This window comes from Crocuta crocuta, unplaced genomic scaffold (assembly GCF_008692635.1).
Source record: "Crocuta crocuta isolate KB4526 unplaced genomic scaffold, BGI_CrCroc_1.0 scaffold408, whole genome shotgun sequence".
Taxonomy (NCBI): Eukaryota; Metazoa; Chordata; class Mammalia; order Carnivora; family Hyaenidae; genus Crocuta; species Crocuta crocuta.
The window spans coordinates 3,601,903-3,628,060 of NW_027527444.1; the positions used below are offsets into that span (position 1 = coordinate 3,601,903).

The window sequence follows — 26,158 nt, forward strand, 5'->3', positions numbered from 1 at the left end:
GCCTCTGCCCACCTCCTGGCCTCGGCCAGGGCCGTGTTTCTGTGCACTGTACCTGCCCAGGCGCTGACCTCACATCTTGAGGTGTCCAGCCTGCTCATGCTCACTCTCTGTGTTGCTTTCATTCCTGTGTCTCAGGACTTTTGCCTCGGTTTGCTGTTTTCAGGTCATTTGTGCCTCCTGAGAGGAGAGGCTGGAAGGGGTTAGCGGTAGGCAAGCTGGAGACGTGGGAGACGCGGGGAGGGAGTCTGGAGGTTTTAGAGGCAGAGGGACTGTGGGCACAAACAGTTTGGACACTTACCATTTCTTGTAAACGTGAAGAAGTGAGGTTTAAGTGTGGTTGTACAAATTGGGCCAGGTACTAAGGTAGGAGAAGATGGTGCTTAAATGCTCCATACTCGTGAGCCCTGCGTCCGAAAGCTTAGTGTTTGAAAAACGAGCTTTCTACTAACTCAGGCTTAGTCCCAGTAGAAAGGGATTTTTCTGTCCCTGTAAAGACTGTTTTTCTAAAACAGTGAGCTCCCTTGTTACCTTCCCCCCCCCCATGGTTAATTTTATATATAAGAAAATACCGATAGAGAAAGAGCAGCTGCTACAGCATTTGGTAAGCTAGAAATTTGTGTTTGTCTGTGTGCCCCCGGTGATAGAAACGTCAGGTTCAGGTTCTGCGTAGAAATACTTACGTTTATTTGACTGTATCATGCTGCTCTCCCACTCTTTGTAATGGAATTAAAATATCTTGCTACCATAGTCCATATGTCATCTCGTATGATATGTATTTCTTGACAGATGACATCTTTTAACATGTTGAATACAAATAAAGATTATTTTGTGATAGAATTGGAGTGTTGAGAACACTCCACTCTTTAAAAAGAAGAATGAGGCCATGCTCTGGCACCCCTGTTCTGACCCTGTGGTGCTCACGTGGGTAGCGAGTGCCGGCTAGAGCCTAGCAGGGTGCCGGTCTCCTGCCGTCCTCCCTGCGCTCAGACAGGCAGCGCCGCCCTTCACTGGGGAGAGTGTGGGCTCGTGACTGACGATCTGGCTGCTACGGAGCCTTGCACAGTCACTGGACTCCACACAGTCATTGGTGTGGACTTGGAATTCAGGTGGAGATTTGGGCTTTCATGTAGGTTAGGAGCTCAGCCAGCAATCTGGAAACTGAACCTTCCAGAAAGTGTGACCGTTTCTGAGTTTCCCCGAGGGTGGTACAAAGCTGCGTGCTTAGCAGATACATGTCACTCATTCCACACAGAGGATGCCGTAGGCTGTGAGGGCCTCGCTCATCTGCGAAAGCCAGCTGAGCAGGGCTTCTAGAACATACATATGTAAGGGAGTGATGCATCTTGAATGGAAACGTCAAAAGCCATCTTTAGATAGTGGGGGCCAGTGCCTGGTTTTCCTAAAGTCCTGGCACAGAAGTTCAGAGCGGCCAGGTCTTTGCCCTGGGAGGTGGGCCTGAGGTTGTTTTTGAAAGCAGGACAGCAGTATGTGAAAGACAATGTTCATTTTAGCCTGGCCTGTTTTCATCCATTAATCTAGGACTAGGCATCTAGATTTTGCAATCTTCTAAGTTTCACTGGCACGTGTAATGTGTTAAATTACAGTGTATTGCTTTAGCCTAAAGAACATTCTTATGTCTAAATAATGCTCTCTTGAAATAAAGTCCTTCGTTAATTTTGTTTAACGCGAAGGATCTGTGGGAATGGTATTTTCATCTAATAATAAACAGTTGAAGACCGTTAGTGCCAGCAGTAGGTACGGCCTTCAGTTCACGTGATGGTCCTTGTCTTGCACGCAAGGGTGTTACCAACTTCTTCATTCAAGTTCTCTTGTAAAAATAAATTCAGACCATCATTTATTTCCGTTTCGCCCAGTAAGCTGTGTATTCTATAAATATTGACTTGTATTAGTCCAACTATTATAAAATTATTTGTATGCAGATTTTTTTTTAAGCACGTTTAAGCACGTTTTTAGGACAGTACAAATGTAAAACTTTGTTGCGTTGAGCTGTGCCCCTCTCCTTTAGAATATGGCCCTAGTTCAGAAAACACTTAAGAGGAAATTAACATTTCAGTTGAAGTTACAAATGTAATTTCCATCCTGTCATATTTTGGTGACCTTTTGTGACAGCTTGTCTCAATTGGAGGAAAGCATTTTTACTTGCTGATTAAAGATGTCATTTGAAACCATTTTATTACTGGGGATAGTGAAATTAATCTTGACACTTCGAACCACTAGAAAAATAATTGCTGATTCACCGCATAAAATGTGTATGTGAACCAATCATGTAGTCAAGATTAGAATAAAAGTCTGTGCTTGTTAAGAAGAGATTAAATTTTCTTTTGAATAGGGTCTAGATTTATTTGAAGGGGAGGGGAATACCATAAAAACAAAATCAAGGAAATGAAATGTGGCTTAGAGATTTTGGAGGAGTTTGGAGATGATTATGGAACCCAAGGTAGGAGCTAAAACTGGTAATGGTTAAAATTTCGTCCTTCACTCTGGAAGGTGTAACAGTGCCCCTGTTACGATTCAGTGAAACCTTTAGAAGGTGTACGTTTGTTAACCTAAGATACCACAATTTACACAGTATTGTAAAATAAAGGAACTGTGTTTGAAAAGTCAGCTTTTTTCTTCTAGGGATTTAGAAAAAGGGGCCAGCTCAGGTTTTTAGGGCCACAGTCCGTGTTTTTATAGCCTTAAAGTGGTGNGTGTCTGCAGTAATGAGTTTTTTCTTCTGTGACTTTGCTCTCATTTGATACAGCTTCCGTATCAGACTACATGGATGTAAACCTTTTCCCACAGAGTAAAGTTCTTTTTAAGTAATCTGGAATGATCACATTAAATGAGTTTTCTACTGTATGAAATTAATCCTTTGATTTCAGGGTGATGTCATTAATAGTTTCGTTTAAATCAGAACAAACAGGACTCTGTTGTATTTATTTGTTATCCATCTTGCGTCTGTGCGCCATGGTGCTTTTATAATACCTGGACTGGTCTCACTAAGAAGCTGTACTGGTGTGGGCCTGGTGGGCCCAGGTCCTCCCCAGCGCTGTCTGCTGTCCGTGAAAGAGAAAGCATCCGCGGCAGTTTGAGAGCAGCGGTTAAACGTAACTTCAGCCCCTTCGTTTTAGTTTCCCTCCGCACAGTTTTGTGGTCTCCAGTGAAAAGACTTGAACTTTGCAGGGGGCTACTTGTCTCTTACTACCCCCTCCACCGGGAAAAGCATGTCTTCATTTTAGGGTGTCTGTCCCGGGCGGCCGTACCCCGCTCGCTGCTAGTTTAGTTCCCTGCTCTGGGTGAGACACTTGATCACGTTACTTTCGTTGCCTCATGTATCTTTCCCGTTTTCTCCCCGTGTATCGAGTTTAGGCTCTTTGAAGATTTCTAACGCTTGTGCATCTTTTCAAATAGAGCTTTCAGCCGAAGCCAAAGCTGCGTTGCTTGAATTCGAAGAAAGAGAGCGACAGCATAAGCAGGGACGCTATGGTTCGAGGCGGGGAGGAAGGAGAGGAGGCCCGTTAGTGTGTCGTGGAATGGGAGACCAGAGGAGAGAGAACAGTGAGCGCGCAAGAATAAAGGACCACAGACCTGCCCTGCTTCCGACGCAGCCTCCTGGAGTGGTAATTCTCAGTTTTACTGTGATAGCCCGACGCCTGAGAACAAACGAAAATGTGCCTTTGTGGGTGTTGTACTGTGTGTGTGCTACCTAGTCTGAAATTAAAATTTAACGATAGGAATAACGGCTAAAGTTTCCTTATAATATCTGTGGCCTTATAAATCCTGTATGCAAGTACTTATGAAGAAAGAAGCAAGAGGCTTAGGTCCTCAAGTGTCAAATGAGCCCCAGAGGAGCCAGGCTTCCATCCTCTCCCTGAGTGTCCCTGCGTGCCCGCACTCAAAACGGTGACGGTGGTGCACGGGGCATCCAGGTAGCATTGTTTATTTTATAAAAATGGCTTTTCCTTTATACTGTTTCCCACAGGTTTATCCCTAAATCGTAGCAGATTCTCTTAGAGTAATAACTGCCATGTGCTGTCCATAATCATATACTTGTAATTTTGGCTGAATTTGAAATTTCCTCTGCATTTCAAAGAGGAGATACCGCAGGGGCAAAAAAAAAAAAAAAAAAAAAAAAATTAAAGTGATTTTCTGTCTTTTAGTGAGTGTTAGGATTTTGTGGCTCCTTCCTTCAGAAGCCAGTCTCCAAGGACACATTTGTTTAACACGTGTCTACCGCAGGTCCCTCCTGCAGTTTTATTTGAATTTAGGAGAAAGCCACGTTTTGTCTGTGTAGAAATGTTAAAGGTTACCATGCATTCGTTTGTGAAATCTAACAAGTTAGGAAGGTAACTTCTTGTTTCACCCTGGTAATCTCGGTTTTGCAGCCCAGGAAGGGGGGAAGGTAGGTGGGGCGATCACAGCATGACGAAGTTGATGCTGTTCACAGCCGCTTTTTGCGTAGACAAGTGTTTTGTTCTTAAGCTTCTCAAATGGCAAAAACACTGGACCTTGACTTCTTTTTCTTCCCCGTCCCGTATCCTCGGCCCCAGCCTCCACTTGCCGTACATCCAGCAGCCAGTTCAGTGATTCTGGCCTCTGTGGTGGAGAGGGGAACCACGACACGGGAGGTTTGTTTTCATGTAACTGTGTTCGTGGTCGTGGAGAGGTACCTTCGCATCCACGGGGAGCACATGTGCCCGGGAGGCCAGCGTCCTCGATCCTTCGGAGGGGCTGGAGTGCGCGGATCTGGGAGCGCTGGCACATGGCTACCGGGTCTCCGTGGCCGAGGAGAGCTCTGGAGCTTGCTGTGAGCGGGGCCAGGCCTGGCGGTGCTCTGGGCTCGCGTTGCCCGGTCACAGCGATGTGAGGCTCCCGTTCACTGGGAAGACCGGAACTGTCGGGGATGAACTTGAGCTCCCTCCCACCTGCGTCTGTCCTCCGACCACAGGCGCTCTTGACCCCGCTTACTCTGTACCCCAGAGCTGTGTGTCTGGACTCCAGGGTTGTGGGAAGAACGTGTCAAAGGCTTTCTCATGACTTTGTGTCAGTCCGTCTTCTCCTAGGTCGGTCCCCTGCCGCCCGGACCCCGCTCTGTTCACTTCCTGACTGTGCTCTCAGGGTCCCTGCCGCCCCTGCGCCTCCTTCCTGCTGTGCCCTGGCGCCGTGGGTGTCCCCGGCCAGCTCCTCAGGGAGGGGCGCCTGAGGTTTAGGCTGTGCTGCATCTCCTCTCCCCATTCAGCTGCCCCTTCGTCCGCCCTCCTTTGGGTCAGAGCTCTCGCCGGGTGGCATCGTCCTTCCCGCCACATGCCCTCTCTGTGCGCTTCCGGCTCCCTGTGCCCCCCGCCCCCCACAGGCGCCTCCCAGGCTTCCCCTACCTCCACCTGATTAAAGCACCCGACCTCCTTCGTGCTCCTTCACTCAAGCCCATGCTTGAGAAGCCCACGCTCCTTCATGGGCTTGAGTGAAGGAGCCTGCATGGTGCCCCTCCTCCCTGCAGCTCAGATCTGACTCGCGTGAGCCTCTGTCCGTCAGCGTGCTCCCCGTGGGTATTCGGCGGAGACTTTGGTCCCTACTCGCAGTGCAGGGTTGCGCATCGCATCCCGCGTGAGGCAGGGGAGGGAACACACTGGATTCCAGCAACACGGAGAGCTGTGGACGCAGGCTAGCCCCGGAATCTCTCTCTGGAAGAGTCCTCCCTGAGGCCATGGCTGTGTACATTTTGGTGTCGGAATCCTCTCCATTCCTCTGAAATGTGTCTTCCCTACTGCCTGTCAGAACCTGGCTTTTTCTTGTATTCAGCTCCTGCCGTGGCCTGCTCAGTGGTCTGTCTTTTCCGCCATCTTTCCCCACATCTGTCCCACATCCAGCAGGTCCCATGATTCCTCGTGATATCCATGATTCCTCACCCTGCACGTGGCATGTGCTGCCACGTGCGTGGAGCTGGGGTTCACGGCTCCACGGTGTGGCTGGGGTGCAGCATGGTGTGCTTGGCGTGGCCGGGTGGCCCGGTGCCCACAGGCAGGACTGTGGACTCTGCTGGTCTGAATCCACTTCCGGCCCTGCCGCTTACCAGCTGCTTGGGAAGACGATAGTGACGGGACCCACTTGATGGCCCCGTCGGGAAGCGGCCGCTTACTCCATATGCTGACCTTCCGGTGGGTGTGGAAGACACAGGGTCGGCCCAGAGCGCGGCGGCCGCTGCCCTGGTCACTGGCTGCCTCCTCTCGTGACTGTTTGGTGGTGGAGTCACCACGAGGCCCTTGACTGCCTCGAGTGTCTGTCCGCACGGCCTGGCCTTCCCCCGTCTTGTGTTTGCGTGGCTGCGGCCGCCCTGTGTCCCAGGTTTCCTGCAGACGTGGCCGCACCACCGCTAATTCCAGGGTCCCTTCCGCCCCCTGCCTGGCGCCCCGCTCTCCCCACTTCCTTTCCGGGGCAGGCGCCACCTTCTCCTCTCCCGCCCTGCAGGGGACTTAGGCATTCGCTAGGCCCGTGTCCTCCCCAAGGACAACCCTTGTCTCAGGCACGGTGGCTCACGCACGTGCCCGTCTGTCCCCAGCTCTGTGGGGCAGGAGTGGGACTGGCCGCGGGGGTCTGTGTGTGCCGCGCAGCGCTCGCCCCACTCTGGCCAGTGTTAGTGGCTGGACTGGAAGTTGTTCTTGTGGAATCCACGAGAGTCCCTTTGAGGTCGCTGTCCCCCCCAACCCCCGAGTGCCCCGGCACGGACCCCAGTGGTGGGCCGCGCGGCCCTGCCGCCTCCTACACGCCGTTAGCGGGAACCTCTCTGGAGCCCGTGCGCATCTGTAGGGCAGTAGCCTTCTTTTACTTCTCTCTCAGTGGTGATTTCTGTGAATTTGTCTTCTTTTTGGTGGTTTTCAGACGCACTCTCCAAGATTAATCCCTCCTGCGCAGCCTCAGCCGCCGCCACCGCCGCCGCCGCCTCCGCCGCCGCCGCAGCAGCCCATCAGGAGCCTGTTCCAGCAGCAGCCCCTGCAGCCCCTGCTGCCCCTGCAGCACCCGCAGCACGCCCCGTCTCCCCAGGGGGCGCACGTGCCGCCCCAGATGGAGGCCCCACGCCTGATGATCACCCCGCCCCCGGTGACCCCACAGCAGCCCAAGAACATCCACATAAACCCCCACTTCAAGGGGGCGGTGGTGACGCCCGTGCAAGGTATGTGTGCCCCCTTTCCCGCTCTTGTGACGCACAGGGTCCCGCGGCCGAGGCGGTCTCCTGAGCAGGGGTGCGAGGGCGAGCTGGCCCAGTGGGCCTCACTAATTTGCTTAGACACCTGTACCTCGTGCTTTATAACTTCGTGGACGGTGCTGGACGGTTTCTGAACTTCCAGGGCGGCAGAGGTAGCTGTGGAAATGCCCGAGTTGGTGTTCTCCGTCAGCTCCTCCCCCCAGCGGGCTCGCTGTGCCTCAGGCCTCGTTTGTAAGCGCAGCACCTCGAATGTTACTTTGCGGACACGTGATCCTGAGTCTGGGAAACGACTTTCTCATGCACCTGTTCAGCACGCGGGGACGGAGATCCCGCTCTGTCCCTGGCATCTGCGTGCTTCTGCTAAGAGGCACCGAGGAAGTGTTGTGCGGCCGCCGTCTGCTTCCCAGCAGGCAGAGACGCCGCGGGCAGTCACCGCAACGGGAGAACTGTTCCGTGGCGTGGTAGAGCCAGAGGTGGGGCAGGGCCCCGGCCTGGGGTCGGCCGCAGCTCTAGCTGGGGGGGCTGCGGGTGGTGTTGTCACAGAGCTAAGAGGTGCGGAGGTCCTCTGATGTCCCTGGTTCAGAAGGTGGCATGGTGTGTAACGAGTGGGAGGAGGTGGGGCTGCTGTCCGGGACAGAGTGACGTGGCGGGGTGGAAGGTGGTGGTGAGGAGGGGGCTGTGTGGCGACTGCAGAAAGTGGGTCACTGATGGCTACCAGGTCTTGGATGTGGCCCAGGTGGGGTGGAGGACGGCGGTCAGGGACCAGGAGGCGGTACCGGAAGCATGGCCTCTGCCCAGACTGAAGCCCGGCCTGTGCTGGGGGCCACGGTGAGAAGGGAGCTGAAATCCAGGACGCGCCCTGGGGCTGGGCCAGGAGGTGGCGGCGGTGGCAGCGGTGTGCGTGGCGTGTCTGATGCTGTGAGCCCCCACACTGGGCTCTGAAACAGCGCCAACAGCCCCGAAGGACCCCACTCTCGTGTGGGAGGAAGTGGCCCCGTCTTTGGGAGCCTTCTGTTCCCCTTTGAGCAACAGGGGAGGGCTGAGACCACCGTGCGTCCCGCTGGCACTGCACCTGGAATCCCAGAGTTCCAGAAGTTGGGGAGAAGCCCCAGATAGGACTCGATGTGTGGGAGGTGGCGGGGCCTGGAGGCGCTTTGAAATTGTGCTGTGCCCTTGCAGCGACGTCCGTGACGGTGGCAGTGGCAGACTGGCCTTGGGCACGAGGTCCGTGTTGTGGGGGACTGCTCTTGTTTTACACACCTGGGAGGCAGAGTCACAGCGGGTCCCTGACCCCTGACCGAACCCCCACCCGCCCCCACCTTATCTAAGAGTCTCTCATCGGCCTCTGCCCGTGTCCTGTCCCCTCAAGGCACCCAACCGCGGTGGCCCCTGTGCCTGGCACACCGCCTGCGTCTCCTCCAGCTACTGTGCTCATGTGGCGGCGGGGGATGGCTCCCTAACGCAGCCCTTTCCACAGCGGCTTCCCCAGACGGGCAGCTGCCACCAGTCTGCTATGTCGGAATGACTGTCCTGAGGCCGGCGCCTGTAATTGTGTATTTCCTTGTATAAACCGAATGCAAAACTGGCAGTTGGCAAGGTGCACAGATTTGCACGAGCCTGATAAAAATCACTCGTATTGGAAGTGCAGCGTCGGGAGGCTCTGAGGAACCCCAAGATGTCTTCCACGTGGGAACGTAGCGTGCCTCGCCGCCAGTTAGCAGCCGGACGGACAGGATGCAGGCCTTGCACGCCAGAGCTGTCATTCGGTAAATAGAAGGACAGCGTTCTGACAGTAGTCTCTAAACCCTTAGAAGCAGCTAAGTGAGTTTCCCCGAGGCTGGCCGCCGTGGAGCCCCCCATTTCTTCTCATGAACATCCCTAGGATCTTGAGACATGCCGATGTGAGGAGAGCGCGAGAAACTGTGCTCCGAGGTCCCGCACGGAACGCTGTTGCAGAACGGCCCGTGCGGGAGTGAGCGAGGGGGCTTCAGTAGAAAGCCACGCTTCTCCGAGCGAGGCTGCGAGGGCCTAGCCATCTGCTGTGTGAACGGCGTAGGCTGACCCTGTGTTCACAGAGCCTTCGGCCGTCGGAAGGTACGTGACAAAGTAACAGCGTGAGCACATCTTGTCCTGCTGGCCCCTGCTTTCAAGGAGGAGTGTTCCATCACATTACAGTTAACCGGTTTGGAGAGAAATGTAACTTGTTTTCCAGCCTTTTCCCGACTGAACTGTTGTAATGAACTGAAAACTTATTCAGCGTAGTCAGTAGAAAGATGAACGTTAGACATCAAGTACTCCCAAGTTCAGGGTTCTGCTGGCAGTGCGCGTTTTCAGTTGTCTTGTGCTCAGGGTGCAGAGGGAGGCAGCTGGCGGAAGTGACTGGCCGATTGAGAGCCCTGGCTGGGGGGCGGGCACAGAGCCCCCGAGGGACACTTGGCAAACCCAGGCCTTTTCTCTGCTGGGCTTCTCAGATATGCTTCTCTGTTAACTCTTACTCTTTTCCTCCTCTTTCTTTTTTGCTGCTTTTTGCAGTTTACTTAAAAAGAAAAAAAGGCCAACTAAAAAGAAGGTTTCTTTTTTTTTAATATATTTTTTTAATGTTTTACTTATTTCTGAGAGAGAGAGAGACAGCGTGAGCAGGGGAGGGTCAGGGAGAGAGGGAGACACAGAATCTGAAGCAGCTCAAAGCTCTGAGCTGTCAGCACAGAGCCCGACGCGGGGCTCAAACCCACGGATCGTGAGATCTTGACCTGAGCCAAAGTCGGATGCTTAACCAGGTGCCCCTAAAAAGAAGGTTTCTGTGCAAGGAACCTGTTAATTAGAATCAGATTTCTCCCCAGAGATTGTGCTTTGATTTCCTGTTCTCATCCTCCCCTCCTCCCCCCCCAAGTTAAACAGACTTACATTTTTTTAAAAAAAAGTTTTTTTTTAATGTTTTATTTATTTTTGAGAGAGAGACAGAGACAGTGTGAGCAGGGGAGGGTCAGAGAGAGAGGGAGTCACAGAATCTGAGCTAGCCGTCAGAACAGAGCCTGACACAGGGCTCGAACCCACAACTGTGAGATCATGACCTGAGCTGAAGTCGGACGCTTAACCGACTGAGCCACCCAGGCGCCCCAACAGACTTAAATTTTTTGATACTCTCATGGTATTGTAGGTATCTGATAGGAACTGCTGTTTAAGTCCCAAGTTTAAAAATAAGCAGCACATAGGCTGGAAGGTCTGGGCACTCCATATTTGGCACTTAATTTTAAAACCATTATCTTTATATGTAATATGTAGTTTCATATTCACTTTCATTATAATCTTTTGAGGTCAGAGATACTCTAATTTTCTTCCTCCATTTCACAGTCTAATGTTTTGCCCTAAATAAATCGATGTACCNCTGCATCCTGTTTTACAGAAAGTCTCTTAAATTGACCTCCTCTCATTTTGAAATTTTGACTCATTGGATTAGGCTTTCAAGGGACAGAATGACTTCTGCTACCTTGCATTTTTCAAACTAAGTTTCTGTCACACTTTGTGTTTGATCAAGTCGTGACTTCAGTCCATACACACTATCACTTTATATATATGTATGTATGCATTTTTATATTTTAATGTTTATTTTTGAGAGATTGAGAGTGAGCAAGCGGGGGAGGGGCATAGAGAGAAGTAGCAGAGGATCCGAAGCAGGCTCCAGGTTTCCTGCTGACAGCACAGAGCCCGATGTAGGACTTGAACCCATGAACCACAAGATAGATCCTGACCTGGGCTGAATTCGGATGCTTAGCCGACTAAGCCATATAGGTGACCCTACACTATCACTTTAAATTGGACATGTGGAAGTATGACCCTCATCATAAGTGTTCATATATAGCGTTCCTTGAGTATTTATAGTAAATAAAATTTATCTTAGCGTTCCAATTTTAAAGTAATTGGAAAAGTATATTTTTCCTGTATCAGACGTTTCTTAAATTAAAAATACGGTATGTGATATTGTTGTTGTTATTATTATCATTATTATTTCTGTCCTCACATGACTGGTTGTTCTCTGTGCGTGTCTGTGGTCTGCTCCCTTATGAGGATACCCATCATACTGGGTCCGGGCCCACCCGCAAGACCTCATTTTACCCTGATCCCCTCTTTCCAGGCCCCTTGCCCAAATGTAGTCCTGCTTTGAGGCCCTAGGGCTGGAGACTTCAGTGTATGCATTTGGGGGAGGGAGACACAATTCAGCCCATAACACCTGACCCTCTGAGCGCTTAGTGGATGTATCTGGCGGCACAGTTTAATGAGAATCGCAGCACCCCACCCCATAGCGGTCCCCACTCAGGCGGTGGGGCTTTTTTTTCCCTTCACAATCAAGATCAGTGCACCGTGTACCTTTTAAATAGCATAAGCCTGTCTGATTTAGGCCCAGGGTATATCATGTGGCTTCTTCCCTCCTGTAAAATGTCTGTTTTAGAATTCTGTGATTTCGTGTTCTTCTGGCAGAGCTATTGGAGTTCTTGTTTAAAAAGTAAAACCAAAAACAAACAAAATCTTGGCATAGGAGACTGTTTAATAGATTGTTCTTTGTGACAGTACCATGGGTATGTGTGTTTTCCTTTCTCTGCCTCCCTCCCTCTTTCTCATGATGCTAGAGGATTTAGATTTAAATTTGTATTTGATTGGAGTCAGAAAATGTAATTGGATTAGATAGTCTGGATAACTTGGATATGGATGTGAAGCACAAAGCCGTTTATTTTAGAGGAGTGATCTCTTACTGCAGAACATTTTCATTCTAAATAGAAATTCCCTGTTGAAATTTAAGCTTCTGTGTGTGCTGCTGCTTGGGGACAGGTGTCCAGCACTGTCTTTCCCTTCGTGGGCTTGTGAAGCGCAAGCGCAGAGCACTTCGCTTAAGTGTAAACTTCACGCGTTACTGTAATTTGCACATAATGCATATTTTATATCAGACTTAACGTATTGTATTTGTTTTTCGGTGGGTTGTGGAGTGAACCATGTTGGTAACAAAAGGTGTTTCTCCGCAGTGCCCCTGCTTCCAGGCCCGAGCCAGCCGAGACCTGCTGTGGGGCCCCCGAGACTGCCCGTGAGTAGCAGCTGCTCCTCCCTTCCGGCCGCGTGGGGGCGGGGGGCGGGGGGGGCACGCGTTTGCAGGGACACTAATGCAGCAAACGCAGGTGGTGCCAGCCAAACAGAAGTGGAGAGATTGGTAAATATTGACAATAGTTGTGCAGTGGAAGCTGTTTGTTAACAGCTTAGAGGTCGGCGGAGTTTTGAGAGTGGAATTAATTTGGTTTAGCTGTAAAATTGTTGAATTAGGATCATCATACAATGCCTTCTGTCTCTAAAGAGTATGAATTTTGATTTCATTATTGCCTTGTGTTAAGTGAGAAAGGGCGTTCAGTGTGTGCGCGCGCGTGCACACATGTGGGAAGCTGTGCACGTGTGGGTGCATGTGTGAGATTTGAGGGAATACTGATGAGATCTCTGCTTGTTAAAAAAAATTGGCCAAATCTCAAAAGTCTTAATGAGCTACTGGTTTTATATTTTTAAGTAGAGGTTTTTCTCTTTCATCTTTCTGTAAAGGACGCACACATCTTCCCCCTCGACGCTTTGCAGCGTGGGTTCCTGGACCCTACCCTGACCAGAAGAACAGTGCCCCCGGGATAGTGTATCTGTTTACGTAAATTGTCCTTTTTGAGTTTTGGGTTAGAGTCGTTATTAGTTCTTGGTTTCATTAAACTAAGGAGGACATGTTCTTTGTAAGAACAGTGTTGAAGAAAAATGGACCGGACCGTAACAGTTTAATATCATTTGTATGTAAAACAGGTGTAGTTTTGTGGAGATTAAACAGTCCGATTTTCAGGGAATATCTAAAAAACATATTTGACTCTACCTTTGATACTTAGGTAGATGCATGTTTATATAAGGCACTTATCAGAAAGGTTTTAGTGAAGGTTCTAGGTTTAGAGGCAGATGATTATTCAAAAATAAAATCAGTAGTTAGGATTCAGAGTACTTTTTAGAAACATTTTTCTAGTCATTTATGAATTATGAGATGGTTTCTATAACTGATCTTGTTTTATTGCCTTATATTAACTAATTTTTCCTTTAAGTTACTTACAAAGTTCTAAAAACTAGTTTTAAAAACAAAGCAGTATTGTATATATTGATATTTTTGTAAAAACATGTTTAATAATATAAAATTAGAGTAATTGTAATTTTCATCTACCTGTATTTCTCAGTTGTACAAATGTGGTTGTATGTTATCTTCTAAGAAGCAAACTGCATAATGCCGGAGGGTGATATAAGAGGATAGTAGAAGACAATTTCTCTGAGAAATTGGACTTACTTATTTTTTAAAGGTTTTATTTCTAACTAATGTACACACAACATGGGACTTGGACCCACAGCCCTGAGATCAAGAGTCACGTGCTCCACTGACTGAGCTGGCCGGGCCCCCTGAAGTTGAACTTATATTTAACTGATATAGTACTCTCAGGGTCGCGGGTCCTGCCACAGGGCAGTGAGGTGGCAGGTCGAGCTGCTTTTGGAAGTTTCTGCAACATGTGAGTTTTGTTTTGTTACTGTTGTTGAGGTGGGAAGTATGTATGGGTGCCTGGTATATGATATAATATGAGAAACATTTTCTGTAGCTCCGTTATTTATCGTCATTTAGTGTGTATTGTATCTTCTTTAAGCCCCAAATGCTAGATCTTAAGCTGAAGTTAAGGTGAACTTATGGTCTTGAAAATGCAGTGCTCTTCTTACTTTTGTAATCAGTCTTCCTTCGGGAAAGTAATCAGATGTGGAATCTGTTATCTGTTTGTAAAAAATACTCGTGAGGCGGGGCGCCTCGCTGGCCCCGTCGGTGGACCGTGTGACTTAATCTCAGGGCTGTGAGTGTGAGTCCCACGTTGGGTATAGAGATTACTTAAAATTTTTTTAAAAATTCAGAAATACACTAGAGGTAGTATGTTTTTAAAAGTCCATTAAAATATTATTAAGGGAGACCAACCTGGGACATCTATTGCTATTTTACGTACAACCAGATCTTTTTTGAATAAAAGTTTTTTCCTTTTCTACTAGATTAAACTTGGTCGCTGTCTGTGTAAATGTAGTTTTGTGAACATGCGAGTTTCTCCTTTATGCCACGTCGCTCTGCCTGGTGCTTAGCCCCAAACCACAAAGTGGACCAGCACAGCCATGTAAGCTGCTTTTGAGCAGAGTGAGATTCTAAAATGAGTGGGGATAGTATTGCTGGGTTTTAATAGACCTTTGGAGATTTCGTAGTGGTGGTGGTGTGCCATGGGGGCTGTCCTCTTACTTTGGCTAAACTGAATTTTGCTTTGTAAAAGGACACTCTTACTCACTTTAGGAAACCTGACTTCAGAATCCTCATGGAGTCTGTTTGAATTGGGAGACTTCCTTGGCACAAAAAAGACTTGAATTGCATTAATCTATGAGCAAAGTGAAGTTCACTGTCATCTTGTAAGTCCGTATAGAATTGCTGGGTCACGTACTCAACCACTGTGTACCCGCAGTCTCTGCACAAGGCCTGGGCTTGGCCGGTCCTTGTGGGCGCAGGGGGAGCAGGACTCTGGGCAGAGTCGATCTGCAGACACAGACCAGCTTCTCCCGAAATCTGAGTGAGCTGTATGATGCTGTCAACGAGGGCACCACCCGTCCTGGGACAGTGGGGGTTCCTTAGAGGAGCTTGGGCAGGGGACAGACCCGATGACAGTGACCTTTACTTTGCTCAGTAGATTTCTGTAATTCACATCTTCTTGTGCACCAGGGAAGTTACTGATTCAGACCATGATGAGCCCTACATACGATGTCGTGTAGAGAAGGGTTGTGTGATTTAGTTCTGCACTCGTTTTCTTTGACACAGATGTGAATCACATCATGCTCGTTTAAGTATATAGGAATTCGGTTCTAGCTGACTGATGAAAGAGTGAAATAGGCAGCCAGTAGATGTACCATTAGGTTTCCAAGTTTTAATTTTTAAAATTTTATTTTGAGAGAGAGAGAGAGAGAGAGCTAGTGGAGGAGGGACAGAGAGAGAGGGAGACACAGAATCTGAAGAAGACTCCACAATGACAGCTCAGAGCCTGACCCAGGGCTTGAACGAACCAGTGAACCCTGAGATCATGACCTGAGCCGAAGTCAGACGGACAGTTAACTGACTGAGCCACCCAGGCACCTCTAGATTTCCAAGTTTTAAAGGAATTAGTATTCAGTTAGTGTTAATGCTAAGGTATTCTTTCTCTTCCCCAACAGTTGCAAGTTTTACTTTCTTAAAAGTCCATTTTCTTTGACAATTTTATGAAAACTTGAGAAATTCTTAATTTAGAACTAGTATGCCTGAAAATTGTACTAAGTGATAATGTCTCGGATTTTTAATTAAAAAATCAGAGAACTCTAGGCAACCTAATATTAAACCTATTTTTCATAGGAGTGTTTAAAATTATTTTTAAAAATTAAAATCTTAGGCCAAAATACGGTATTCTGTGCTTGATGTAGCAAAACTAATATTTTTATTTCCTGTTGATGAATTTTATTTAGGTAATTTAAATAGTTTTTAAAGCAAAGATTTGAATGTCAAAATAATAAGGATCATCAAAGCTTCCTTGTGTTTGATCTTTTTGGAAAATATTGTTTCAGCTCTTGGCATTGAGGTGCCGTTTCTGTGGTCGCATCGGTCTTGCTGTCTGGATGGGATCGCTCCTCCCCCGTTCCCTCGTTTGTGGCATTCGGTGAAGTGCGTTGTAATTCAGGTTTCCATCTGTGAATTAGACCCATGTGTGTAATTTTAGCTACGGATGCAGCGGGTCATGCTGCAGTCTGAAACGTTTCTTGTCCCAAACTTCCATTACCAGACTGGTTTATTGTTTACAATCAGAGTTCTGAACCTTCCTTTGAAATCTAAGCATAACTCGATCGGTAGTGCCATCAGAGAGTGGATTCTCTTCACACTCACTGTTGTATCACGCCAGACGTGTATCTGCCAAGTTGTGTGTCTCCGCTGTTGGAGCAGTGACGGGGGGGCGGGGACCCCTGCGCACCTGCCCCTGCTGTCCCTCCCGCCGCCACCGCCTCCGCACCTCGTGCTCCGCCCGGTCGTGCCACCCAGCCTCCTCCAGTCCCGTGTCCTCTCGGGAAGCGTTTCCACCCGTGGTAACAGCCTTGTGCTGCTGTGGCGGGGCGGGCTTGCCTGTGTGCGGTGAGCTCCCGTCTGTGTCCGTATGAACCCTGTTTTCCTTTGCTCTTTGTGTTACATGTTAGTCTGACCGGCGTCCCTTTCCACAGAGGCTGCCCCTGTCGGTTTGTCACTCATGTAAAGGTGGAAGTCCGTTCTTGAGCCATAAGTACGAACGGTTTGCAATTGTGTATTTATCCTCCAAGTGATGTTTATTGTTTTTAATGTTTGCCCACTTAGAAAAGTAACCCTAAAATGTTGGCTGATGATAGCTTAAAGCGTTGCTTTCGATTTTGCTGACCTAGTTTGCTGCAGGTGTCCGTGCAGTGGCTGGTTTTAAGCATGTGGATAAATCCTGCGTAACTCACGTTGTAAAGATGGTTGACCTAGGGTTGTTTAAAAACCTATCTGGGGGCACCTGGGTGGCTCAGTCGGTTGAGCATCTGACTTCGGCTCAGGTCATGATCTCACAGTTTGTGGGTTCGAGCCCCGTGTCGGGCTCTGTGCTGACAGCTCAGAGCCTGAAGCCTGCTTTGGATTCTGTGTCTCCCTCTCTCTGACCCTCCCCTGTTCATGATCTGTCTCTCTCTGTCTCTCAAAAATAAGTAAATGTTTAAAAAAATTAAAAAAAAGAATAAAACCATCAGTTATTTAAAAAAAAAAAAAACCTATTCGGTCATCGATCTGAATTGATGCATCAGGTAAGTGCTGGTATATTGTTGGGTAAGTGTGGGAAGGGCAGCCAGTTAGATAGCAAGTACTTTGGCTGCTGAATAAATTTCTTAGTGATTTTTGTTTGAATTAAAGCAAAATAATTATGTTTACAGAAAGGACTACCAATACTTTTAAAGTCGTCTTCTTACCAGTCACAGTATTTAGATTTTGACCCAGTAAGGTTTCCACGTGCTCACCATGCAGTCACCGCACCGCGCAGGCACTGAGGGAGCGCCGTGCCCGTGGCGCGCGGTGGAGCAGGTGCTGCTGACTGGCAGCGGCCTGGATGTGTTTTCTGTGGCGCTTCATGCGAGTCATGTTTGATGAGGCCGCCGCCTCAAATACCATTTCCTTCTGATTAGAGCCCTTGCAGATGTGAGTCTAGGCTTTATCCCAGTCTTTTCTTTTGAACCCCTAACTGTTTTTACAACTTGCCTGCAATGCCTTGTAATTATTAGCACTTAAGATCGGGAGGGAATGATGGGCATTTTCTCTTATCAGGTCTATGAGTAGTAGCGAGCGAGTGCGGGACGAGAGCCTTCCAGCTGTCAGACGTTGTCAGGCTTGCAAGGAGAGAACGCAGTTTAAAATGCAGGTGACATAATACCCAACATCCTCCGTTTGCTGGTGGGTTTCTGATTAATCATGATTACCATACATTATCATACCATCAAATTTAATCATATCAGTGAATTCCCATCTGCAGCAGTAGCGGGAACAGCTACACACTATGGTAACAGCCATTAAGCATGGTGGTTATGAGATTCGGCGCCCCGTCGGCTTGACTTGCTGTCCTGCCGGCCCGCATCGTGTGCTGGGCAGAGGAAGGGCGGGTGGCGGGCCGCACAGACAGCTCAGGGACCGGCGTGCCCGCCGAAGTCCTGGGAAGTGGTTCAGTGGGCCAGAGAGCCACATTGTGAAAGTGTGCGGTACGCTGTTCTGTTGCGTTTTCGGCTACGTTAGTGAAAACCTTTCCCGCGCCTTTTCAGAAACATAGACTTCAGCTGAGTGCGGCTCGCCTGGCTGCAGTGTCAGAGTCTGGCCGGGGCATCGCTGACAAGAACACAGTTTCCCAGGCCCAGAACTCCCTCTCCGGGCCAGGACGGTCCTTGTGGCCTGTTTTTACCTAGGCGCCCTACAAAGCACACCTAGTTATTTTAAATATTTATTTTCTGTGGAGTCTTCGGAGACCTGTAGTGCTGTTGAAATGCGTTTGTTAAAAATGTTTATTTGTTTATTTTGAGAAAGAGAGAGCTTGTGCACATGTGAGTGGGGGTGGGGCAGAGAGAGAGGGAGAGAGAGTCCCAAGCAGGCTCCTTGCTGTCGGCGCAGAGCCTGATGTGGGGCTCGAACTCACAACTGTGAGATCATGACCTGAGCCGAGATCGAGTCAGATGCCTAACTGACTGAGCCACCAGGTGTTCCATTTGTTGAAGTGCATTTTTAAGACACACTTTGAAAGGGGCTCTATTTTATTATAAAGGATTTGAAAGCATTTCTTCCAAAAAGTTAGAGTTTTAAAAAATGTTGACAATTGAGTCTTTTTCCTTTTGCTGTGCAAGCCAGTGAGGTGTCGCAAGTGCATGCAGTTGAGCGCCCAGCAGTTAAGAGAGAGCAGCCCTGCCGCCCAGAGGGCCCCTCGTGCCGCCCCTTCTGTGGTCACTCCTTTCCCTGCCTGGACCCCCGCAGCCATTTCTTTCGCTGAAATCATGTCCTGTGAGTGGACTCCTGTGGGTGGGATGTTTGCTTTGAGTCTGGCTTCTTTCCTTGCCACAGCGCTCTTGAGATTCTTCCGTGTTGGCTGCGCCTGTAAGTGGTTTGTCTCTTTTTATCGGAAGGTATTATTCCACCGTGTGGATGTACCCCGGTCGGTTTATCCATTCACCATTTGGCCATTTGGATTCTTTCTAGTCTTTGGCTCTTATAAAGAGAGTTTGTATACACATTTGTGTCTAGTGTTTTGTGTGAATACAGTTGTCATTCCCTGGTGGGAGGTGGGGTGGTGGCCCCTGTGGGAGATGGAGGTGTGGCCCGAGTGGGAGGCGGGTGGTGGCCCCCGTGGGAGGCGGGGGTGGCCTGCGTAGGGGGACACTTGCAGAGGAGTCCCGCACAGATGCATTTGCTGTTGGCAGAGCAGATGCTGCTCTACCGCTTTTGAACTCACTGTTTTGAGTGAGGAAACACATCTCCCCGGAGCACGTACTGTTGAAGATCATTGGGAAATAACAAAAACTACTGAGTGATTACTGTGTTCCAGAGTTCACTCAGAGCTTGTGCTCAGCAACCACAGGAAGGTGTCCTGGTCTCTGGTTTACAGATGGGAAACTGAGTTACTGGGCGCCAGAGGAGGGCTTGCAGCCAAGGCAGTCGGGGTCTCTGGGTCATGGTGTGCCGCTCCCTTTCTCGCGAAATACTAAAATACAGTCAGTGACCTGAGTAAAAATGATTGGATCTGCTAAATTGGATCCTCGCTGTATTTAAGATGCGAGTGTCACTAAGACGCGATGCTGTGGGACAGCAGGGACCGTACTTGCGTGGGGCTGTTCGGGAAGGACGAGAGGGTGGGGGCAGGGATACAGGGCTTTTCAGTGTGTAACTAAGGGAGGCAGATACTCTCTAGTATGTTCATGGAAAGCAGTATGTTGTACTAAGTTAAAGCCGTTCCGATTTGTAGTACGCGCTGTAGTTTCACCGCTTGAGCCAATAACGTTGTCTTCATGTATTTAAGTCCATGTGGGGTTTAGTGCTTGGCCCTGAGTACACGCTTCTTCAGAATGTTTAGAAAGCACCTCTAAATACAAAAATGCCTTTTAGGAAAATGAGTGTAGGTATTAAATGAGCACAACCTGAAAGAGAAAAGATGTGTGGAAAATACTGAAGTAAGAGGATTAATATTGCGTAGAGGGTATAATTTTAATTATGCCTGGGGTCGCTGGTGGTCTGCATTCTCTGCCTTTGACCCACATTGAATCAGAATTAACTGAGAGTCGCTCTTAAGTGTCTGTTGGTTTCCTACAGAGTTCTTTGCATTTTAAGTGAGCTAGATAAATGAAAACATGCTGTAAAGGAAGGTTGTAATTCATTGAAAGATTCATGAAGTTTCAATGACATTGTTAAGGTATTTAATTAGTCTTATTAAAATATACCAACTGACCCTGCTAGGGAAGCTGATAAGTCCTACAATAGCTGTTAGAGCCTCTTTCTTCTCCGCATTATACGATTAACTTTGGGCTAAGCAATTTATGCAGAGTACTCATCTTTTCCCCCCTCTTTTTTGTGGTTGAAGTTGTCAGTCCTTCTTGAGTAGGATTAACACAGATAACATCATATAATTAACAAGAGATGCGGAACATGCCAGAGTGCGGTTTGTATAAGAATTATATGAGAAAAAATGATAATGTTTTACCTTGGACTCTTAAAGGGATAGGAAGAAAAGCAAAATAGAGTAATTAGTCGGAAGGATTAAGGTAGCCTTTTCTTTGAAAAGGCAGAACAATTAGTGCCGAAAGTGCTGGTAAGTGAGGTGTTCACAGCTCACTAACAGTCTTAAAATAATTGTGTGTCTGGTGGAGGGATTGGTAATTTATTATCCTTTATACCCGTGAAATGGTAGAAGCCCTTCATGAACGCTCACGTCAGGAGAGCCTCCGCGCGGTGAGTGCTGCACCGGAGCCGTGGCTTTCCGGGCATCGCCTGAGGACACACGTGTCCCAGCAGGAGCGTGTGACAGCAGAGAGAGCGCTTCACACAGCAGGAATGTGAGAATGTGCGTTTACATCCCGAGCTGTGCAGGGCGGTGTGACTTTGGCCGGTTCACTTCTAGCTCTGTAAGCCTGAGTGTCTTCACCCCTTGGAGGAAATGTTCTTTGTTCTGCCTGTTTCGTGGCACTGTGTTTGTGAAAGACACAACATTGACTTGCGTGAGTCAGGACGTGAATGAGGCTGCACGTAACAGAACATTCTTTTAACAGCGACTTAAACCAAGTGTCATTTTTTGCGTAAAACCAAGCAAGTTCGGGGCTGGCATAGCAGTTCTGACATGTTATCAGGGGCCTATATTTTTCCTGCCCAAATTGCAGGCCGCACCAGCAGGACGGAGGCGGCCCCCATTGCACCTCCCGAGGGCCTGTCCCACTGTGCCGGCTGCGGCTTGTGGGCCAGAGCCCCGTCCTGTGCTGCCTTGTGACAAGGTCAAGTGTTTAGGGGGGCAGTGTTGCCCTGCCGTTACTCAGGAAGAAGTGCTTACACTGGGTAGGCAATTAGCAGTCTTTCCCGAGCGGAACCGTGCGGCCAGAACTGCAGGTGTGTAGACCCGAGGAAAGGACATGCCGTCGGCGTGCAGGACAAAGTGAGACCCGGTGAGGAGACGGCACCGTGAGCCGCATGATACCTGCTAGTCGGAAAGCCAGTACTGATAGCAGTTGGCAAGATTTCACCATCTTAAAGCTTCAAGTGTTAACTTTGGCGCAGGCATTCAGACCCTCAGGCCCTGTTACCCGTTGAGCTGGGTGGAGGGAAGGAAGGCCCGCCTGTCTTCCCGGTGCGGCCCCGCCCTTGTGGCCACCACGACCTCATCTCTCCAGAGAGGTAACTATTGTCACTCTGGTTTATTTCACGCGCCGGCCAGCCGTTACCTTCTTTCTGAATGATCTGTCCTGTATTGTCTGCTCCTTTTTTCTGGTCTTCCTGCCCCCTGGCCCTCAGGCGGGCTGTGGCGTCCTGGGAATGGGCTGCGTTCTGGCAGGCTCTGTCCTCCGCAGGGCCAGCTCCTGCAGCCATGTGCTGCACGCGTCTCCGGGCCTGCACGGGACCTGCCCTAACCAGTCATGCCGGGCACTCGCCACCCTCCACCCGGCTGCCCCAGCTTAGCTGCCACACCTTGTTGTGGCACCTGTGGTTTCAAGGTTACGCCTGCAGAAACCCTCTTCTTCCATTGTTGTTCTTTTGGACAAGCTGCCAAAGACAGAAATTTCCTTGTTTACTCAACTTGGGTCAGCTCTTTCTTCTAAATGGTAGAGAGCAGCTCTGGTCCTGCCTCCTTTATCAGTTTCTCATAGGCGGGATCAGGTAAGAACTGCTCGTTCCTTCTGCCTGTTGGGGCCAGCCGTCTGATTCCTTGGCTGGCCGGCTTTAGACTTGATTTAGTCTTTATTGGTTTTGTTGACTCTAAAGCATTCACACACTGTCACACAATTACATATGTGATAGTAAAACACCGAGACAGGCGAAGGGAAGTGAAGTAACTTCTACCGTTTCCTGTTCATAACGGGCACGGTGGGGCTGGGTGACCCGGGAGCGGCTCCGCACTCTGCCACTAACCTCGCCCTGTGTGCGGCATGCTGACCTGCTCAGAAGGTTTCTGTGAGCAGACCCGGTGCCTTGTCGGGCTTTCCAGGGGGGAACGAGCAGGTCGACGAGCCCTGCAGAGTCAGCCGGCGGCGGTGCTGCCTGCGGGGGCAGAGCCCGAGACGGGGGGTTTGGGTGCGCGGGGTTGGTGAGGGTGCCGGGGATGCCAGATGGGGAGGGGGGCCGGCTGTGCTGTGGCTTCGGGGAAAGGCTCAAACCCTGGCCTGACCCTGAGGGGGAGGGCTCTGGAGCAGAGGCCCTGCCTCTGCGTCATCTGCCCTGGGCCAGAGGGCCCCTTGGAGGGGCAGCGCCCATCGGCCGGGACAGCGCCTGCAGCGGCCGGACACGCTGCACCTGCAGGGAAGGGGGTCTAGCAGCATCCGGCACAGGAGGACCGGCTAGAGTGAGGGACGGATGGAGCAGCCAGAGCCCTCAGCGGCTCGGTGCTGCAGTCTCCTTGTCATTTGCCGTGTCCCCGGGCTGCCTCCCCTGGGCCCCGCAGACCCCTGCGTTCCCTCGTCAGGCAGGGAGAGGGTGAACCGGGGCTCACGCCCGTGTCCTGGGCAGGTCTGGGACCGGCCCGTGTCACTGCCGCCCACATGGTATTTGCTGAACCTCAGCACGCCTCCAGCCTCGTTGCCTTGCAGTACTGCCGGTGAAATGCAGCCTGGCTGGCGCTTGGGAGGACATGGGCACGGACAGCGGGCACCAGCGGTCTGTCCTCGTTGGGGCGGAAGGAGGCGGACTTCTACATGAAGCCAAATGTCATCATAAGCGCGGATTTATGTTTCATTCGCATCCGTGGGCCTGCGGCATTACCAGGACCATTGCACTCACCTTTTCTTCCTGATTTCCTCCCTTCTCTCTAGAGCTTAGACAGATGGGTTACAGACCTGTCCAAATGTGCTCAAGTTCTGGACAATTTACTTGTATGGTATATATTCTTTGGTTTTTATTTTTTATATTTTACAAATGACTTTTTATTTTTACGTGCCCACATCTTACAGTAGATCTCTGTGTGTGCGGTTAGGGTAGCATGAGCAGGTGTGCCATTATGCCAGCTTGACTCTACCCTGTCTTTTTCTTGAGCGTTTTCTGGCTTAAATATAGTTCTGACTTGTTGATCTGTATATCCTTTTGGGATTGACCCTGTAAAAGTGTCTTGTTATCATGTATGTGGTGCACATTTATTGCTGAGTACTACTTTGCAGTAATGAAACACAAAAATGAAGTGTTTTGTTTTGTTTTCCATTTTACTCCAGTCCTCCTGTGTGGTTTAGAGGAGCATCCTGTATCTTACAGGTGTGTGATTCCTCAGTTCAGTCTACAGCCAAGAAGTAAACTGGCTGTGCTCCTTAACACCTGGGTTGGAAGTATATTCCACACACTGCCCATCGAATTTTCATTCTTCAGAGAACAAGTGTATGCTCTAAAACGATTCCTGTCCTACAGTTAAGTCAGAGAACTGGATTCTGTGGACGTTGGCTTCTCTTAGGTCCTGGTGCACTGTATGTTCTAGGTCTGCTCAGCCCCAGAGCCTCAGGGCTCACTGCCCCGGGTCAGGCTGGTCTATTCCAACCTCCCTCGTGTCCTGCCTAGAGCACTCAGCCATCCACACGCCTGTGTGTGCCTGGTGGGCAGCCGGGCCTTAACCAACTGGAGTATTTTAGTTTAGTTCATTTATTTTTAAATTGTTTTTTAATGTTTATTTTTGAGAGAGACAGAGTGTGAGCAGGGGAGGGGTACAGAGAGGGGGAGACACAGAATCGGAAGCAGGCTCCAGGCTCTGAGCTGTTAGCCCTGACGTGGGGCTCGAACCGATGGACTGTGGGATCATAACTTGAGCTGAAGTCAGACGCTCAACTGACTGAGCCGCCCAGGAGTCCCTATTTTATTTATTTTTAAATGTTTATTTTGAGAGAGAGCAGGAGCGTGCGTGTGAGCAGGGGAGGAGGGACAGAGAGAGAGAGTCCCAAGCAGGCTCCACGCCATTAGCAGAGAGCCCAGTGTGAGGCTTGATCCCACAGCCGTGAGTGAGATCATGACCTGAGCTGAAACCAAGAGTCAGATGCTCAACTGACTGAGTCCTCCAGGTGGCCCAGCCTGCTGTACTATTCCAGATTGGAACGTGGGGCTGGATTTCCTTGCTATGCGGAATAGGCAGTTGATTCATATATAAAATCTCTGTAAGCATCCGTGTACTGGGCTCTGTGCTGAGCGTGAAGTACATAGGTGAATAAAACGGACCAGGTCTCATGGACCCGTCAGCCGAAGCAGAGAGGAGGGGAGCGGGTTTGCCACAGGAGGTGGAGTGGCCAGGGTGTGGCGACGCCGCATCTGTGAAGGCTTCTGCTGTGACTCTGGGGTGAGAGTGCAGGAAGGGGGTCTGGGCCGTGCTGTCTCGCAGGATATAAGGAGCCCTGTCACTTGTCAGCAGCCCTGTGTTATGTCTGCAGTGTGGAGTGCTGTCTACAAAAATGTCATGTAAAAATGACGATAATGGCAAGCACTGTGAACTGCTACTTGCTGGGTACTGGCATAAGTACTTTGAACATGTTCTTTCATCTTTTCCCACGAGAAACAGGCATCGTCTGTATCCCTGCCCTCTGCAGATGAGAACGTGGAGCCCTGAGAGGCTGCGCGGGGTGCTGGGAGGGCGAGAGGGCGCGGCATGGAGCCCATCCGCCCAGCACGCGGCCAGCCGCTCGGCCGGCCTCTGTTAGCGCCTTTCCGAGGGGGGACTAGCTGGCAGGTGGGCGAAAGTGCTGGCGCAGCACGGTGGGTGCAGAAAGGATCTGGGGCCTTGTTCATATTGCTAACATTTGAGCGCTTGTGTCTGTCGGCAGTCAGGCGGATGTAGATGATTACGGGAAGGGAAGAAGGTCTGGGAAGAGATGAACGTCACAATATTGCAATTCCAAAGGGGGTGAGGTTTAGTATATTTTCAGTTTAATACAAAACATGTCTTTAGAATATGAATATTTAAAGTAATCTCCCAGGAATGTAGCTAGTTCGCAGGCAGCTTGAAATTTTTATTGAAAGCTAAGTCCATCAGTTTCTCTTTGAGTTCATTCTCATAATTCAGTAACTGCTTCCTTTTAGAAATGGATGAAGGGGGGTTGAGAATACTTTCCCTGATCTCAACCTGTGGCAAAGTCCAAATCAAAAGTTAGCAGACCTACTTATAATGGAGAGGAAGCCAGTCTGCTTTTCCAGTTACATTTTGCCTTATCTATAATGAGAAAACCTATCTTCTGGAGGACTTGGAATTAACTATCTAATGGAAGGAGAAGAGACTGCAGAGCCTTGTCGCAGCAGCCACATGGCCGCACTGTTGGGAGCTTCATCAGCAGGGGAGAGACGTGGGGCAGTAAGGCACAGTCGTGGCGTTTATCGCTCAGGACTGGTTTCAGAAGAAACTGAGTGTTTTCCAGTTGTCTGTAAGCCCGGCATGGCGTGAGCCCGGTGAGAAAAGTGGCAGCAAGTATCGGGGCTTCACATATTAAATAATGAAGAAAGCCATGTTTGTGGGACACAACAGTCAGGAACCTCTTTCCACTTCTAATTGTGAGTAACATCAGGATGGAAGGCGCGGAGACAGTGCCGGTCACTGGTCTCCACGCAGCTGGATGAGGGGGGCCAGTTTCAGAAGCAGTCCCCTGGGGCTTCTTCCTGTGTCTGGGCCACATTCAGCCCTCGAGGGG

General features: G+C 49.6%; 1 protein-coding gene across 1 annotated transcript in view; it reads left to right on the forward strand.

Moving 5' to 3' along the window:
- The window catches only part of RBM33 (RNA binding motif protein 33), a 152,012-nt gene that overhangs the window by 82,645 nt on the left and 43,209 nt on the right, over positions 1–26,158 (forward strand). Inside the window, 5 exon segments of the mRNA XM_077761688.1 lie at positions 3,415–3,623; positions 6,880–7,171; positions 12,220–12,278; positions 12,779–12,861; positions 16,233–16,372. Of these exon segments, the coding sequence (XP_077617814.1) occupies positions 3,415–3,623; positions 6,880–7,171; positions 12,220–12,278; positions 12,779–12,861; positions 16,233–16,372 (783 nt within the window).